The sequence below is a fragment of the Glycine soja genome, chromosome 11 (genome assembly GCF_004193775.1).
Source record: "Glycine soja cultivar W05 chromosome 11, ASM419377v2, whole genome shotgun sequence".
NCBI lineage: Eukaryota > Viridiplantae > Streptophyta > Magnoliopsida > Fabales > Fabaceae > Glycine > Glycine soja.
This window is the reverse complement of record NC_041012.1, coordinates 11252614-11270156: the sequence shown is the minus strand read 5'-3', so window position 1 is coordinate 11270156 and position 17543 is coordinate 11252614. Positions and strand designations below refer to the sequence as shown.

Below are 17543 nucleotides of genomic sequence, written 5' to 3'. Positions count from 1 at the left end.
TTTTGTTTGTAAATTCAAATAAGCTCTATAAAAACTCTTCTAAATGTTTCCATTATGATTTTTTTTTTCACAAAAGAAAAATCAAAACGCATTAAAGTTGGCCTATCTCAAAGTTATTAATTGCATTTAAGTTTATTTTTAAACTTGACAAATTGATTTTATTATATAGATTATTTATAATGTTTCAGCAAATACTATTTTTAAATTTTAACTTATGAGAAGCATTACAAAATTAGATTTTTGAATTTTTTTCCTCTCTTTCAAAAAATACATAATTATTATAATTTTTAAATACGTCTTAATTAAAAAAAAAAGTAGAAGGCTCATTAATCATTTTAATATATATGCTATAAATATTGAGTTGTATTTAAGTATGTTTTAACGATTTGAAAAACTATCCGCATTGCTATCAATAGAGAAAAGAAACTAACTATTAAAATTAAAGGACAAACCCAACTTGTCTAATGATATCGTGTAAGAATCATATAACAATATCCCACCTCATGAGTCAATACATCTTCTGGAAGAGTGGTTATTAGAGGACTTCAAGTCCAAGCACAAAGCACGTGCGTGGCACGTGCAAACATTTTCCCGCCCAAAATTTGTTACGAGCCTAACGAACCAAACCAGGACAAGTTCGCAAGCTTCCACCTCCTAACTAGTTTCGCATAGTCTCCTCTGAAAATCGCACCCTAACTTCCATTTCTTCTTCTTCTCTCTGAATCGGAATGCAGCAGAGATCTTCGAGCTCAAGCTTGCGCTGTTCCGGCGACGAGCACCGAGCCATCAACGTCGGTGCAGAGATGCAGCAGCAGCAACACACAAAGCGTAGAAGGAACCTCGACGAAGATTCGCTTCCAATTTACCACCGGAGCCTCACCGGAAGGAGGGACACTTTCCGGTCACGCTCGCCGGCGACGGAGAAAGGCATCCACGCGATCCCTGCGCTTGTTCTGCTGTGCCTCTTTACTCTCTGGTGGTTCTCTTTTCCAGGTACGTACGTAACTTTTAGTTTTCCGTAAATCACTTAATCTTATGTTATGCTTAGCGATATAGATTCAGATATGCGAATTAATTCCTAGTTAAGTAAGCGTTCATTCAATTCATGACGCATTGTATTGTTTTCGATCAATTTGTCGATGCGAAATCTTTTGAAAACAGTGGATGTGGAGATTAAAGACGGTAGGATTACGGCGATACGACAGATTCACACACCAGTGCCTCACAATACTCGAATTGATCTTACCATACTCGCAGTTGCTGCGTCATCACCGATTCCTGCAAATAATCCTCAAAACCTGTCAGGCGAGGACGGAACTTACTTGCAACCTGTGAGTTCGCCTAATTGAAGAAACTTCTTTTTCCGTAAGAATAAAGTGGAAGAGCCTGAAGGATTGAAGATTATTATTATTTTTTTTTGTCAATACTCGTTAGATGATATAGGATAGAAACATAATCTGAATCTGTGCTAATTCGTTGATAGTATATGGCCATTTATTAGTCTCCTTCGTTACATTGGGGAAGAATATAATAATCAACTTTGAAATGTTAGTAACACTGTTATACTTTTTCTAACATAGAAATTCACGCAGGATCCGTTAAATGTGTGATTCAGTAGGTTTCAAATGTCTCGTGAATTTAATTCTGTTGTAAGATTGTGTTGTCAACATTCTGTGGTGAACTTCATACATACAATGCATTCTAGACGGATAAGAACTGCTTATATGCTTAAGTTGGATTTACCTAAATAAAGGAAGGGGTGAGGGTAGTAGAAGATAACAACTGTAGCTTCTGATATTATGATCAACAATAGTAGTTCAATTTTTGTTTTGTGAATTTTCCGTCTTAAAGACTCAATTTAAAAAATTGTCTGCACATATATATATAGTTGAGCAATTATGTGATGGGAGAACTCAATAATAATCCCTCTTTGGTGATTGTTAAAACAAGTTTATGGTTTGGTCAGTAGAAGGATACATTTGATTCAATGTTGATAATCAATGAATTTCGTAGTGAAGAGGATTTGGTCTTTTTCAAACTTCAATGGAATCAATTTCCTTTGGTGGATCCATTATTTTCCACTTGCAATAAGGAGGTTTAGATTTGTGAGAAGAATAAATACTAATAATTTAGTAATTTACTTCCTTCTTTGATCATGTTGAGTTTTGTGCATATTGCTAGAAATGCTTAGCTTTTTGACAGGGTTTTCAGTCACTGGACTTGTGTTTATGCAGTACAATTAGTTCTTTACTAATTGAAAAAGGTCCCCATCGACATCTCCAACTATCTATGGGACAATACTCCCCTCATCACTTGAAACACATAACCCTACCATGAGAGAGAGATGGATCAATATCTCTTTTTGTCATAGCAAATCGAGTATTGCATTATGCTCTACCTGAGTCTTGCTTGATGGATTTCATTAGGTAAACTCAGGGATTATACTCAGGTCATATTTGGGAATATTGGTTGCACTACATTGAGGCGGCGCCATGTCACTTATCACTATTGGGTCCATAGGATGTGTCTCCAGAAGGCATAAGATTTTTTTTTTTTAACAGGCATGAGATGTTTTCATACACATCATACATTCATACCGCATATACAAGAAACATATACGCTAATCATATTAACGATGATCATACATTTAATGATTTCCAACACATCTCATTTTATATTTGATTTTTTTGTTAGTAAGAATCAAACTTAGATATAAAAAATTATTCTGATAAAAAAATACATTATAATAATTTGCACACACCACTTAACCAAATTAGCTAAAGTGTTTGGTATTATACAACCTTATAAATTAACAAGAATGACACGCATTCTCCAAATAGAGTATTACTTAACTAACTCATTATTTGCTTTGGTGTTCCCCAAATGTATTATGGATTTGGACAATCTATAATACAAGTTACAAGTTGTATTTCAGATTGGAAATGCACTTGGGATACACCAAACTAAATATTAAGGTGCCTTAAATAATTATCCTCCAAATATTGCTCTTCATTTACATTTTCTAAACCGTTTTAAATATGTACAGCCCGCAGCCCACATTTTCCTTGTATTTTGTTTTTGAACTGTTCTACATTTGGGCCATTTTTTGTTGAAAAAAAATGACTTTTTGAACCGTTAACTTTAAATATGGGCTGCCCACATTCAGGAAATCCAAGTTGACGTCTTTCTTTCTTTCTTTCTTTTTTTTCCTTTTATTGCTCTTTTATTTTTGGAGTTTAATTTATATAAAGAGGAACTAATATCACCTTTTAACATATTCTTTCTAATATTGATTAGAATTTATTTAAAATTATAAATTATAGATGAAATGTATTAAATAACACAATTTTATAATTTTTAACAATTTTTTTTATCAATTATAAAGTGTATTAGAAAAGAGCATATTATTAACATTTCTCATTTATATATAATCTCCCCCCTGCCCCCTCTCTCACACACAATTTTACTTAGCGATAATTTTTGTACAATTGATGTTCACACTTTTTAGAATTTTTTTATTTATCGAATGCAAACGTACTCTTTGAACTATTTTACTTCTTAATTTTTGGAACGTATTTTTCACTTAAATATGTACTAAATAAAATTTGCATAAGATTAATAAAGTTAAATAGGAAGGAACTATACTAGCTTGTGGACAACTGTCCCATACCTGATCCAATCTAGATTTAGCTAAACTCAATAAGCTAAATCACTCTAGAAGTGGCTAGAATAAAACTAGACACACTAAAAATCAATTGGACCCTTTTGGGACCTCAAGAGATCTTTAAAATTCAAATCTCTCTTACGGTAACGCTTAATAATAATCACCCCTCATTGATAACTAATAACATTCATCTCTTTCTATATCATATCATAAAAAATAATTTTCACAAAAAAAAAATAAAGAACTATTAAATCTCCTTTACACCTTGATATAAGTAAATGAAGAGTAAGGTGTAGTGTATGTTGCTTGGTAGCCTCCACCAGCAAGCTATAACAAGGGCAATATTGAAGTTACATTTTTCACCTCCCATCATAAGACAAAATTTGGTATGTGTATAAGTGCGTGTTTTGGCTGGCGTTGTAGATCCATATTTAGTCACTTTTCCGCTTCAAAAAAGAGTAAAAGATAGCTTCTGCTTGATCCACGTTCGTGAGCTGCAAACGTGTTACCAAACACACTATAAGGTATTAGAAGGGGAAACTCTTGTTTACTAAATCTACTTGAACGGTTCCAATTTTGCAGGTCCACAAGGAGGAAGCAGTTGCTTTGCTTCAGCTAGTTCACTATATTATTGGTTTTTGGACTAGATAAAGTGATATTTGAGACAAACTATAAAGTTGTGACTTGTGATTACAGAATTCACCAACTAATTTTAGAAGTTTCTAAGTTTAGAGTAATTCTTAATGAATGTAAGAAATTGCTTCTTTTTTTTTAAATGCAAACTATAAATTTGAATTTATTAACAGCAAAGCTCCAACATCCCATTTTCGTAAAATAAATTTTAAAAAATTATTTATAAATAAATAAAATTTTAGGAAAATAATGAGATTTTTTGTAATTAAATAAATAAAGAGAAATAATTTTATTAATTAAAATAGTTTTTTAAGGTAAATAAAATAAATATGTGTTTTTTAGGAAATAAAAAATATTTTATTTATTCATTTGATAAAGAGTAAAATAAAATTCTTTTTTACAAAATAAAAAAAATAAAGTAAATAAAGGTTGCGAGTATCTTACCTATATAAATAAAAATATATTAGATCAGTTTTTACATTTAGAATACGTCTACACGCTCTTCTTTCCTCTTAGATTCATTTTCTCTTTTCCCTCTTTCAAAACTCTCTCTTTTTCCTGTAAGCAATCAAACATGCCTCAATAAAACTACGATCCCAGACTTGTTAACCGTTAGATCATAATGAAATTTGAACATAAGGTCGAAACTCATTTTTGCACATTCCCTAATTTGCGAAATAATGTCTATGGTGAGAGAAATGTCTCTCACACAGAGACAATGAAATAGAGACTTTAATCCCTTCTCCTTCTTTTTAACGCCTGGAAACCCTAGCAGGGCAACCAGAGGAAAAACTTGAAAATATTAAGGAATCGTTAGAGTCATTTACCGGACTACACATGTGAGCCCGCTTAGAGGTAAGGGATGAGTTTATCGCAATTAGAGTTAGAATGAACATATGTAGGGATCCTTAGAAGATCAAATTGGGATCTTTACTGTATTGTGATTCTTCCTTTATGATTATAATTACGAGATTGTTGTGTTTGACGGACCAATTGATACCATAATGCAAATTGGTTGATAAAATTGAGTGCTCTTGGTGTTTTCATGTTTTTGACCTATGATTTTAATTCCTTTGATTTATGTGAAATTGTTTGATGGGTTTAATCATATGAACATAACATATTAATATTATTATTGTGTGACATATATATAATGCACGAGGCGTGATAACATGTTTTCTTGAGATTATGAAAGTGTGATGAACTATGTGTAAGGGACAAGTTCAGTATGTGTTAAATTGTGAGATCACACATGTGTATTGAGATGTTGTGTGCATTGAGTTGTGAGCTATGAACTATACGACTCTTTAAGGACAATGAGTTAATGCACGACAAGTATTGTGATGTGATCCACTGTGGGACCCCGACGAGTTTAATCACTTTGGGGCGCGACGAGTTAAAATTATTTTGAGAACAATTGATGGGTCATGTGTTTTGTACAGTTCATAAATATAGTCTGCATGCTAAAATCTTTTCTGGGTTGGACATGAATAAGGAAGGAGAGGCCCTGACGAGCTCTTCGGAGTGTAAACTTTGGGGGTAAATACACTCGATTTGAATGTTCCTTGAAACTTATGTCGATCCCATATGGTTGGAACATTCTCGTAAAATAGAGTGACCTTAATTGGTCTCCCTATGATTTTACCTAGTGAAGGTGACCTGACTTACTAGTGTGTGGTCTATCTTATCTTGTACTCCTGAGCGTCCGACGAGATTTTTCATTGACATGGTATCACTCTTGTCTTGTACTCCTGAGCGTCCGACAAGATTTTTCATTGACATGGTATCACATTGCATATAAGATTGTGTGTGTGTGAGATTTTTCATTGACATGGTATCACATTGCATATAAGATTGTTATCACATTGCATATAAGATTGTGTGTGTGAGATTTTTCATTGACATGGTATCACATTGCATATAAGATTGTGTGTGTATGAGAATAAGTTTTATTTGATAATAGTGAAGTTAATGTGACCCTTTTATCCATGTAAATTTGTTTAAATGATTTGAATAAAATTAATTTAATTAAAATTTTAATTTTTATATATTTTTCTTAAGTATATGTATGTCGGAATAAAAGATATCACACAACCCAATAACATTACTCACTTTTTATGTAAAAGTAAAGGACTATTTATACTCAAATTAAACATTATATTAGATATTCGACAAATTTAAATTAAGATTTAAACTTATATGCATCATCAAAGTAAAAGTTATTATACAAAAAATTTAGAAAGATCTCATTTTATCATATTGCATCATATTAATAATTAATAAATAAGATAATATGGGGATATGACGAATACTAATTAGATGCAAGTTCTATACAACATATAAATTAAATTCATCAAATAATATTATGTCCGATTACATTATGAAAAAGAATTGAACATGCAAGTTTGACAGCACCCTTAATATGAAGGATTTTGTAATTTGCAAAATGAGAATAGTCTTAGGTCAGCGAAGTAGAAAGGTTGGGCAGGTATGTGCACATGGCAGTAATAATGTCCCTCACACAAACAAACAGTTGTATTTTAGTATTATTGTTGAGAGCAGTTCTTGGATTCTCTTTCTCTCTCTACTTCTGTAAGTAACTCATTCCCAATTTTCCAATTCTGATTTCTTCATCTAACAAACAATTCAATGGGTGGAGACAGTGCTCTGAAATCCGGACAAGTATCAGCGATGATAAAGCAGGGTTTCATACCCGCCCCTAACCTCTCTTTCTCACCTTCCAGAACCTTCTCTCCTCCTCCTTCCTCAACTCGCCCGAGTCAGACTCAGTCCCACCCTCACACTCAGACTCTTTTCAACATGATGTCGGAGGAGCACAAATTCTCCGACGAGAAGCGCCGAAATACGCATGATCGGGTCTCCAGGCTCCTCGACGAGCCCGCCCTGCGCTCCGCCAGCGGCGACGTCAGGCTCACGGTGGTCGGCAGGGACGGCTTCAGGGTCTCCATGGAGGTCCGCAAGACAGTCCTCGCCGACAAGAGCCGCTTCTTCGCCGACAAGCTTCGCTGCTGCGGCGGCGGCCTCTCCCACTCCGTCGAGATCAGCGACTGCGACGACGTCGAAGTCTACGTCGAGGCGGTCGTTTTGATGCACTGCGACGATCTCAAGCCGAGGCTGCGCTCCATGGCTGAAGGAGTTCCCAAGATTTTGAGCTTGCTCAAGGTATGTTGCCAAACTCACTTACCATACTTAACCAACTGAGCTAGAACCCTCTTATACCCCACACAATTTAGTTGAATGAAGTTGAGTTAGGTGAGGTAAGTAATATAATTAAGTTCAAGTTTGAATAAACTGTTTCCATGAGGAAAAATAAAATAAGAAGTTAAAATGAATTAAGTTCTCTGTTATGGATGATTAAAATTAGCTTGAGTAGATAAGTTTAATTAAATAATTGAAAACTTTGTGCATTTGCATAATAGGATTGTTATTTTTTACAAGTTTATTAGATAAATTAGCCTGATTAATTAGCATAAGTAGATAAATTAGCCTGATTAATTAGAATTTATCACTTGCAGAAGCTTAATTCAATAGGCTTGGGTAGATAAGTTTAATGAAATAAATTGAAAAGACATTCATAGATTAGGTGCTTTTATGATGAGATAAAATCAAGTAAATTTTGTTGCCATATAAGCTCTTCAGAATGCATCCACTTGTTTTGTACACAGTTTGGGTTGTGGCTAATTATGTTAGAGACTGAAAATTATACTCTATTGAATCTTATCTTAACTATAACCACGTTAGGGTTAGGGCTTGATTCTTATTGCTTTGTCCTTTCTCTTTGTTTTTGTTTTTGTTTTCTTTACTGAGATTGGTTACTTATGTTCATGTATTTTAACTTCTTTTGTAGGTTTCATCAGCTATCATGTTTGACCTAGGGGTTGTCTCATGCCTGGAATATTTGGAATCTATTCCGTGGACCGAGGATGAACAGGAGGAAGTCATATCTCAGCTAGAACATCTGCAGATTGATGACTCTGCAACTGAAGTTCTTCTTAGAGTATCATCTGATCCATCTACTGCTGATAGAGCTGACGACATCTTCTTGAACCTGCTAAGTGGCGTTCTACAAGCAAAAGATGACAAAGCTCGCAGGGAAATGAAAGCTCTGTTATCTAGATTGCTTAAAGAGAATGTGTCTAACGATAGCAGCAGACTTGATGTTTCCAAAGACACACTTTATCATCTTTGCCACAAGTGCATCAGTTCTCTTCTCCTATGCCTGTCCGAAGCAACCAGCAGCGATGAGAAGCTGGATCGGGGGGCTATAATAAGCGACATAACTCGTGAAGCTGACAATATTCAGTGGATTGTTGACATTTTGATTGGCAAAAAGATGAGTGATGAATTTGTGAAAATATGGGCAGAGCAGAAAGAACTTGCTACACTTCACTCAAAGATTTCAACAGTTTACCGCCATGAGATCAGTAGAATCACAGCACAACTGTGCATTGGCATTGGAAGGGGACACATACTGGTGCCAAAAGAAATTCGATTTTCCTTGTTGTCAACATGGCTAGAAGCTCTATATGAAGATTTTGGATGGATGAGGAGAGCTTCTAGAGCTGTTGACAGGAAATTGATTGAGGATGGACTAAGCCAAACTATATTGACACTTCCTTTACTCCAACAACAATCCGTGTTGCTGAATTGGTTTGATAGATTTCTTAATAAAGGAGATGACTGTCCTAATATTCAGAAGGCATTTGAGATTTGGTGGAGAAGGGCTTTCATCAAACAGTATTCAGCTGAACCTGAAAATTCCCAGTTGCAAATAACTCTCTCTGATTACCCCAGCTGAAAGGTAGTTATACAAGGAACTTTAAAGAAAGAGATTGATTGGCAATTGTAAATAAGAAGTGTCATTTTGCATTTTTCTCTTCTGCTTTGGCCTGATACGAGCAATTTGGATTTTCATTTTTGCCCATTTCTATATTTTGAACCGTAAATAGATGAAAGCTATGTTACCTGGACTCAGGTAAAGCTTTGCGTTGAAGATAACCACATTGAAGGGTAGGAGAGTTTGGGGTGGGGGAAGTATTTGTTGTTCTTACTATAAAGGATTGAATTGAAATGGTGAAAACTTTGCCGTTGTATCCGAGGAATTAATAAAATGATTTGATAATGTGCTATTCAACACAAGAAATGTAAATGAGAAAAGTATGTTATATCTTCAGTGCTGAATAGTTTCAGTAGAAAAGTGATACACATGTAGATGAGTGTGTTAATTTTTTATTTTATTTTTTATCATTAACTCTTGGTTGTATCTGTCTAACATTGTGCAGTACTGGAAAGGATACACAGTCTAATATAAATGTTAACTCATTTATATACAAGAAAAAGAAAAACCTGCATTTTACACAATTTTTTGTGTAATTTTTAGAAAATCAGAGGAAATATAGGCATCAAATATATTAAGTTTTATTATTACAAATGGATTACTTAGGACAATGGTAAAAAAAAAACGCTGGATATGCTCTTATAAATGTCATAATATTTTTGTCAGGCAATAAAATTAATGATCAAGAACATTTTGTTGGTCTAAATACCCTCAAAGTGATCTACTCTTTTTAATCAGAACACGTTCTATCAGAACACGTTCCTCTACAATTGTGATATAACTGTTCGCTCATGTAGTTCCATCTTTTACCATTCAAATTTATAAACTTTCATTTGAATTTATAATTTAATGTATAAAAAAAACATTTTTGATGGTAAAGATTTGCGCAATTGAAATTTCTAACTGCAGAAGATTCAATTTCGAGCTTTTATCACTTCATCACCTTTAAGAGTAATGATTTCAAGATTAAGATAGGTTCAGTTTCATGCACCAACTGTCATGGAGGTGTTCAAAACTTCCCACAAGCCACAAAAAGTAGAGATCGGGTTGCATGAGCAAAGAAACTTTTAGAAATTTAGTCAGAAGCGTAAGCTACAAAATATTACATTGGTCCTTTTTATAAGAAACAAATTTTAGTGTAAAATATATTATAACTTAAAAATTCAAGTGTTATCTTAGAAATTCACCCTATTAACTTATCAATTTAAAACCAGATTAAACACAAAAACTAATTAGAAAACCAAATCGAATAAAAATAATAAATTAGAGGATATAAAATTAATTTAGCCTACACTTCAAGTAACAAACCAACACAATACTTTCAAAAAAGGCAAATTGTGTATTAATTCATTTTTGCAGTTATAAGAAAATCAGCACAAAATTCAAAAGAGAATAACATGCTACCATTATGAAATTTATAGTCAAGGGACGAATGGAGAGAGGGGCAGGCACGGCTCCTGAGCCCCCACCAAGAGTTAGTTAATGTAAAATTGTATAAAATTAAATATCTGTTATTGTTATTATTACAAACTAAGGTTAGCTAATTTAAAATTAGTTATTTGATATTGTTATTATAATGGTTAAGGTGATGCAACAAATAGTTATCCTACTATGAGATAAACTACATGGATCGATGTCAATAAGAGATTTGTAAAATGCAAAATTTCACAATGATTACTAATCATTAAAATCATATTTTGGCTAAAAGATACAAGCAATGCTCGGTTGAAAATAATGTCTCCTTTTCTTTCCTATCCCCTTCTCATGTGCTTGAACTCTGGTGATAGCTAAAGACCATTTGGAAGCCAGGAAATCTCATTCCATGCATGCATCTCTAAGCAGAGAAATGTTCTGCAATAGTTTTTGGCAAAATATACGCACATACATTTCAAATTTCCCAACTTAAGCTGACAGCATTCAATGCACTCCGACCTGGATGATCCACATTCTTGCTGGAAATATATATTTCAAATTCAAGATAGAATAGGACTGGTACCATGAGGCAACTCCGGAGGATCCAACCTAAGAAAGTGCCAAGAGGGATTAGCCAAAGTCTGTCTGTTATAAGGACCATGATGAAAAGCAAATATGATCCAAAATTCTAAATTGAATATAAAGCGTATATATTGGTGACCTATGAAAGGAGTTCAGAAAAGGAAGAAACAAGCAACTATTGCTGAATGGAAGCGCACATTTGAGTTATATATATGGCTACTCAATCTATTTCACCAATCACTACTTTTTATAAAATACAAGTTTAATAAATTTAACAATATCGTAATGAAAATGGATATTTAGGATTAAATAAAAAAGGTTTAAATATGTTTTTGGTCCCTATGAGTTAGTATTGTTCAAATCATTTTTAGTCCTTATAAGTTTGCGCCTTTTTAATTTTAGTCCCTCTAACTTTGTGTTTTTCAAATGTTAGTCCTTGTAAGCATGAACTTACAAGGACTAAAAATGAAAATTTTGAATCTTAGAGGGACTAAAATTAAAAAATGCAAACTTACAAGGACCAAAATTAAAAAAGTGTCAACTTACCGGGACCAAAAACATATTTAAACCAATAAAAATCTTGTATCAAGTCATGGAAATATAAAATCTTATAGCAACCCTTTACTTATATTTTAGGCCTAGTCTATTTCTAAAATGATATCAAAGCTACCTGAAAATGTCTAGTAAACTTTACATTCTAGAAATCTAGACTTGATGGGAAAGGGAGGTGTGCTCAGATGTAAATATGGCCATAATAAAATTCAACCCCCAAAAAATGTGGATAGCATCTAACCCAAAAGAGTTATTGTATGCAACTATGCATGTTCAACAAATAGGACTAACATTAAAAGCACTATTATGTAACGACATTAACAAACATATCATTCATGCCTCACCTTTGTTTGACCTTGATCATTCCAGTACCTATTTGAATTGGTATACCCATGATTATGGATTCACTTACTCCACCAATCGAGTCATCCCTCCCACGTACAGATGCCTGGAAAAGAATATCTGCTGTCCTCTCGAATGATGCAAGCATTAATACACTTTTGCCCATCTTTGAAATTCCAAATCTATTTATTCCAAGGATATGACCCTAGTTTGAAAAAATAGCAACATTAGTGGAAACCAGCATATTCAACACAAATGCAGATATGGTTATATTTGTTTAATTTTTTCGCTGAATAATTTCCAAAGAACTAACCGTGGCAGTCATCATATCTGCTAGAAGCATCATATGGCGTATGTCTATATTCATTCCATGTGTATCCACCATTGTATACTTTATCTCCTTAACAATACTCTCTCTAGCAGCTTCAATTCCCAGTGTGTCCCTCACTTCGTGGATATGATTACTAACAGTTTTACGTCCATCAATCCCTTCAACTCCCATAACCTCTCGAAAACCCGTGCTGATGGGGCAAAAAAGAATACATGCAGGTCAGGAAATAAAGTTAGCAATTAAAAAACTGCAATACAATGGAATGCTATGACAACAAAATTATTGCTTCTGAGTGACGATAGTTCTCTTTATCTTTTTATCACTAGTCCTTAACTGTGTATAGAAAAATATAAAATCAAAATCCTCCTACTTTAAACTAGCCCAAGCTCACTTTATACTTGCAACAATAGAACTCTCCTCTGTCAAAGCTCTTTTCAGTCTCGCAGGATACTCCACCCTATGATCATATTTAAGATTTTCATTACATGTTTTCTTAAACATGTGAGCCTATGAGTCTGAAGCCTGTCTGCAGAGGCATCCAACTCTACTGGAGTCTTCTAGAGAATTCTGATACAATTTAGCAGCTTTCCAACAGGCAGATCTGTCCCAGTTGTGAGACAGCTGTCTGTAAGTCAGTTAGAACTGTTACAGTTACACAACTGTTTTTGTGGATAGTTAGTAAGACTCCTAACTTGTAGCACAAGCTTATGGTGCAATATAAATATTGTATCAACTCTCAGAAACAAACAGATTGAAAATTTCACTTGTTTTTCGATTTCCCTCGATTTGGAAGCAGCAATTTGGAAGCATCCAATTTGGAAGCAGAAAATCAAAGGGCTTGCCTGTTCACATTTAGTTAAAGCTCACACAACGGCGATTAAGCAGCCATATTTCTGGTCAACACCAAGCTGTCTTAAGTTCCCTTCAGCTACTCTTTGGTCTAATTTTGATAGGAACCTGTCTCAGACCAAGCCTAAGGTTTAATTCCATAGGCCCAAAAGGGCAAATGCGTCCTAGGTGAAAAGAAGTTAGTTAGAGATGAGACAGTGTGAGTGAGGGGTCTGTTATATGGGAGGGGGTGAGGCTTGTAAGGGGTATGGATGAATTTGGAATGTGAATTGGAGTCTAGAGATTCTTCTCCGACTTTGGGGAGCACTTGCTCTCACTTCTTTCTGTGTGTTTTCTGTTTTCAGCTTGTTTTTCTAATTCTGCAGCTTCCCTCTGATACAATATGTATCATTGGTGCTTTCATTGAGAGATTTGTTCCAATCAGCATATGCAAACGAGGATGACGTCCTGCCTTGATGCTGTTGAATAAAAAATCTCTACCATCGACTTCATCCTTAAATCTCATCATCAATCACTTCAGCAACATTCCACCCAACTTGGTTCTCTGCTCACCAGCATTGATGAGCTCACCAAATCTGTTGCGACCATATGTTCTGAAATGCACGATGGATTTCGTTGTTCCTTTCCTTCAACGGCTCCTATCCGTTTTTGGGAGCCACTCCAATCAACTCATTGCCAAGGTCGAGATGTGTTTTACCGTTCAAGGCACACCTCCAGCGATGTGTCTTGAGCCTGCTCAGATCTCCATGGAGGGTATGACCTGACACTAGTTTAGGGTCCTCTACAACTCCAGTCCTGTCAAACGCTACTTGAAGCATGGTTTTGTGCCATCTGGGCTACTTGAGAGAACAAGTGCCATGGAGGAGGCCACATGGGAATTAGCTCATTCAATCAAAACAAGGTTTCCTTCTTTCTGCCTTGAGGACAAGGCAGATTTTAGAGAGGGTGATATTGATAGGAACCTGTCTCAGACCTTTAAGGTTTATTTTCATAGGCCCAAAAGGGCAAATGCATCCTAGGTGAAAAGAAGTTAGTTAGAGGCGAGACTGTGAGTGAGGGGTCTGTTATATGGGGGGGTTGAGGATTGTAAGGACTATGGATGAATTTGGAATGAGAATTCGAGTCTAGAGAATGTTCTCTGACTTGGGGGAGCACTTGCTCTCATTTTTTTGTGTGTGTTTTCTGTTTTCTGCTTGTTTTCTAATTCCGCAGCTTCCCTCTGATACAATACGTATCAAAATCCCCAACCTCAAAAAGCCATATAATATGCATCCAAGCAAGCAGGTATTGAACTGGATTGAAGGAACACAAGTCATAATGAAAAATAGGATGAACTAACCCTTCCACCAGTAATCTGAACTTTTCAGCCTTGGTGTCTTTACTGATAACAACTCGATCCACAGTTTTAATGCCCTGCAATTAAGAAATAAAAGGTATAAGTGTTTTCCCATCTGATTATCTGGAGATAATTACAAACCTATAAAATCACACAAAGCAAACAGAATATTGCCTTCATCAGGTATCAATCATAAAGAAAGTCAAGAAAATACCTTCACTACAACTGTCGGAAGCAAATTTTTCAGATAGTGAAGCTGAAAATGGATTTTACTTCTATCCACATCTTGGGGAACCACTTCAAGCTTTTTAATATCTAAAATCTTGATATGCTGCATATCAACAAAAATATTGAATATAGGAGGCATAAAAGAAAAAGAAAATCATAATAAACAAGATTTAATCTTTACCTCTGGTTTCAGTTTTGTCTTTTTAGTTCGTAAAATTGATTCTTTTACAATATTAGCATCTATATTTAGATGTGCATCCTGGATTCTTTTCATGTCAAGGGTGATAACAACTGATGCTGATCTTGAAGTCATAACAACTTTTATACTCTTTGCAACCTGTATCAATTGGCATCAAATGATAGTGTTTGAGATCAGACATTAAAGAATAAACAGAAAATAGCTGCCCCAGGACAGGGCTTAACAAAAGAATGAAAACATGATAGTAGCTTAAGCAGAATAATGATACATAAACAAGATTGATACTTATAGTTAAGTAAAGATAAAATTAAATGTTGGTCCCCGATGCTTTAACTAAATACTAGCATAACTGTTAGGAAGTCCCGCATCGCCCACCTTAATTTTTGAGGTGCAGCTTATATATCTGTTAGGCAACTTTACTTAGTGCCAATTGGTTTTAAGCTGAAATCTAACATGGTAAATTACTAGAAATGCTCTAGTAAACTTAAAAAAACACATTCTCAAGTATTTTTCTGGGAGGAAAGATGGTCAGGGAAAGTTCCTTTTTCAGACTCTTACTTTTGCTTGTTTTCTCTTCCAACTTAGCAAAATATGTACATGCCATTCATATTCTATTGGAGATTCATTCTTTGAATTTAAATTGACTCTTTCATTTCTATAGACATTTCAATGATAGATAAACTAGTGTACAGATCCTTTTCATTTACTTGAGTTTACTTTACTAAACACCAATTTAGACAGAAGATTTTGAACCATAGATTCTTTAAGAAATTTATTTTAGTTTCTCATTCGAACACCATGGACACACTTGGAAGCCAAAATACTCCAACCTCCAATCATTTGTTTGGACATTTATACTTAGCGGGATTAATACAAAAAGCTTACTATAAAATTGAAAATCTATAGACCTTGTCACCAAAAATGTTCTCTTGAGAATATAGGAAAAGCATCTCATAGAATCAAATTATCAATTTCCTTAGAATATTTCACAATGTCTTAGGTGATCTCTTAGGATTAGTTTCCCAATTTCCTTATCTCAAGTTTAGCATAAATAATGGTTTAGTTAAAGTTAAAAACTTCGGTATATCTATAATGTATAATATTGTATAAGCTACAACTTGGTTTCTGTTTTGTCTTAAGCTTGTAGTATTTGCCTAGTTGGCTAGCTCTGTTCACACTGAATTCTTCATGTAAGGCAGCTATAAAACAGGGGTTCAACCCAATGCACTGGGATCGCACTCCCACACAGTTTACACCCAACCATTGCAATCTTTCCCTCTATTCTCTCTGTTGAGAATCAGGAATTTAATGTATAATCATGTGATGATAGGATATGATATCTGATTTAGAGGAAACTCAATATCCTCTAATTATGTGTAATCAATACTATATATCCATATAAACAAGCATCAGCTGTGCAATCTGGCACACGATTTCAGTATACTGTCCCTTTACATTTTTCTCTCATTTTACATGGTACCAGCTCTAGGTTGAGGGAATAACAAAAAGCATCCCCCACCGGGAACAGCGTCACACTTATTCTGGTGGCATGCTTCTGCTTTTCGATGACCCTTTCTTCTTTCCCAACTTTTCCGAACATTGCCTGTCACCATCACTTTTCTGGCGCCCACTGTCCCCAGGTGAGCCCTTTCCCTCATTGCCCTTCTACTTGCCTCACTTTTCCGGCAAACTTTGCTTCATTTTCCGGCCAGCCACCGCTACTGTTCCAGCGGCCGCCATCTCTCCCTGATCTGCCCAACCCTGTCGACAGCATCCCCATTTGACATCAGATGCGCTCTCACGTGCGTTTCCTAGGCGAGCCAAACAGCATTGGCAGTGCCAGAAGCTCTTCCGATGTGTTGCGACACATTGGTCACCTTTTTCAGTCGCAATTTCCGGCAACTGCATCATCTACCTTATGTGCCTCTGCCTCTGGAGTTTCAACTCCATCGGACTTATTTTGGGAAAAACCCTTGTTTTACACCGTTTGGTTCCTTTGTGCTTTTTTAAACATTGTTTGGTTCACATCTTGCAGTTACTTTTTTATTTTGCTCAGCAAAAGATATATTATAGAATAGTACCAGTGGTACTAAATTTACATAGGAATAGAAGTGAATCCAGCTTTTCCAGTGTTTTGACTGAGATAAGCTAGAGACACTCTAATGTGTTACATAAATTCAGCATCACCTAGCCCCACCTAATTACAGAATCCATCCTTCAGATTAGAAGACCATTGGTTAAAATGTAGTGTAAAATCCTTGTCCATGGCTTTGATCCACGACCATAGTAAGAGTAAGGCATCGTCCAGCAGTTTGGTTCCATGAAAAGTTGCATTTTGGAACACCACCTTATTTCTATGTTGCCAAATGGTCCATGTTAAAGCAATCCAGCAGCATTTCCATCTTTTGGACTTCACTCCATCTGCTAGCTCAGTTCCATGTTGCAGAAAATAATCCCTAGGATTTTGTGGCATTGTTGTCGAAAGGTTAACCCAAGACATTGACTCCCACCATAAAGGGAGGGTTTTGCTACAATTAAAGAACAGGTGAGCAGCCA

The 17543-nt window shown here is 35.2% G+C and overlaps 3 protein-coding genes across 3 annotated transcripts in view; 2 read left to right on the top strand and 1 right to left on the bottom strand.

The window, feature by feature from the left end:
* The first annotated feature begins 684 nt into the window (after positions 1-684).
* Positions 685-1550, top strand: LOC114373743. Its single transcript, XM_028331265.1, has 2 exons — positions 685-993; positions 1162-1550. The coding sequence occupies exons 1-2, from the start codon at positions 729-731 to the stop codon at positions 1347-1349; spliced, it is 453 nt and encodes a 150-aa protein (XP_028187066.1). The 5' UTR covers positions 685-728; the 3' UTR covers positions 1350-1550.
* A 5205-nt stretch (positions 1551-6755) lies between these two features.
* LOC114373480 (BTB/POZ domain-containing protein At5g60050) lies at positions 6756-9491 on the top strand. The gene is made up of 2 exons (XM_028330943.1): positions 6756-7480; positions 8166-9491. Exons 1-2 carry the CDS (start codon positions 6947-6949, stop codon positions 9114-9116), a joined length of 1485 nt encoding a protein of 494 aa, XP_028186744.1. The 5' UTR covers positions 6756-6946; the 3' UTR covers positions 9117-9491.
* Positions 9492-10696: 1205 nt separating this feature from the next.
* Positions 10697-17543, bottom strand: part of LOC114373560 (DNA-directed RNA polymerase III subunit 1) — a 29341-nt gene continuing 22494 nt past the window's right edge. Inside the window, exons 22-27 of the mRNA XM_028331039.1 lie at positions 14970-15125; positions 14775-14891; positions 14564-14637; positions 12358-12565; positions 12047-12249; positions 10697-11177 (exon numbers count right to left, since the gene is read on the bottom strand). Coding sequence (XP_028186840.1) covers positions 11129-11177; positions 12047-12249; positions 12358-12565; positions 14564-14637; positions 14775-14891; positions 14970-15125 — 807 coding nt within the window. The 3' untranslated portion in view covers positions 10697-11128. The remainder of the gene's footprint in view (positions 11178-12046; positions 12250-12357; positions 12566-14563; positions 14638-14774; positions 14892-14969; positions 15126-17543) is intronic.

Bases quoted from the DNA above. Each gene is read 5' to 3' on its own strand.
- LOC114373743 (XM_028331265.1), top strand. From the start codon at position 729: ATGCAGCAGAGATCTTCGAGCTCAAGCTTGCGCTGTTCCGGCGACGAG. The intron at 994-1,161 runs GTACGTACGTAA...TTTTGAAAACAG, and splicing joins CTGGTGGTTCTCTTTTCCAG to TGGATGTGGAGATTAAAGAC.
- LOC114373480 (XM_028330943.1), top strand. From the start codon at position 6,947: ATGGGTGGAGACAGTGCTCTGAAATCCGGACAAGTATCAGCGATGATA. The intron at 7,481-8,165 runs GTATGTTGCCAA...CTTCTTTTGTAG, and splicing joins AGATTTTGAGCTTGCTCAAG to GTTTCATCAGCTATCATGTT.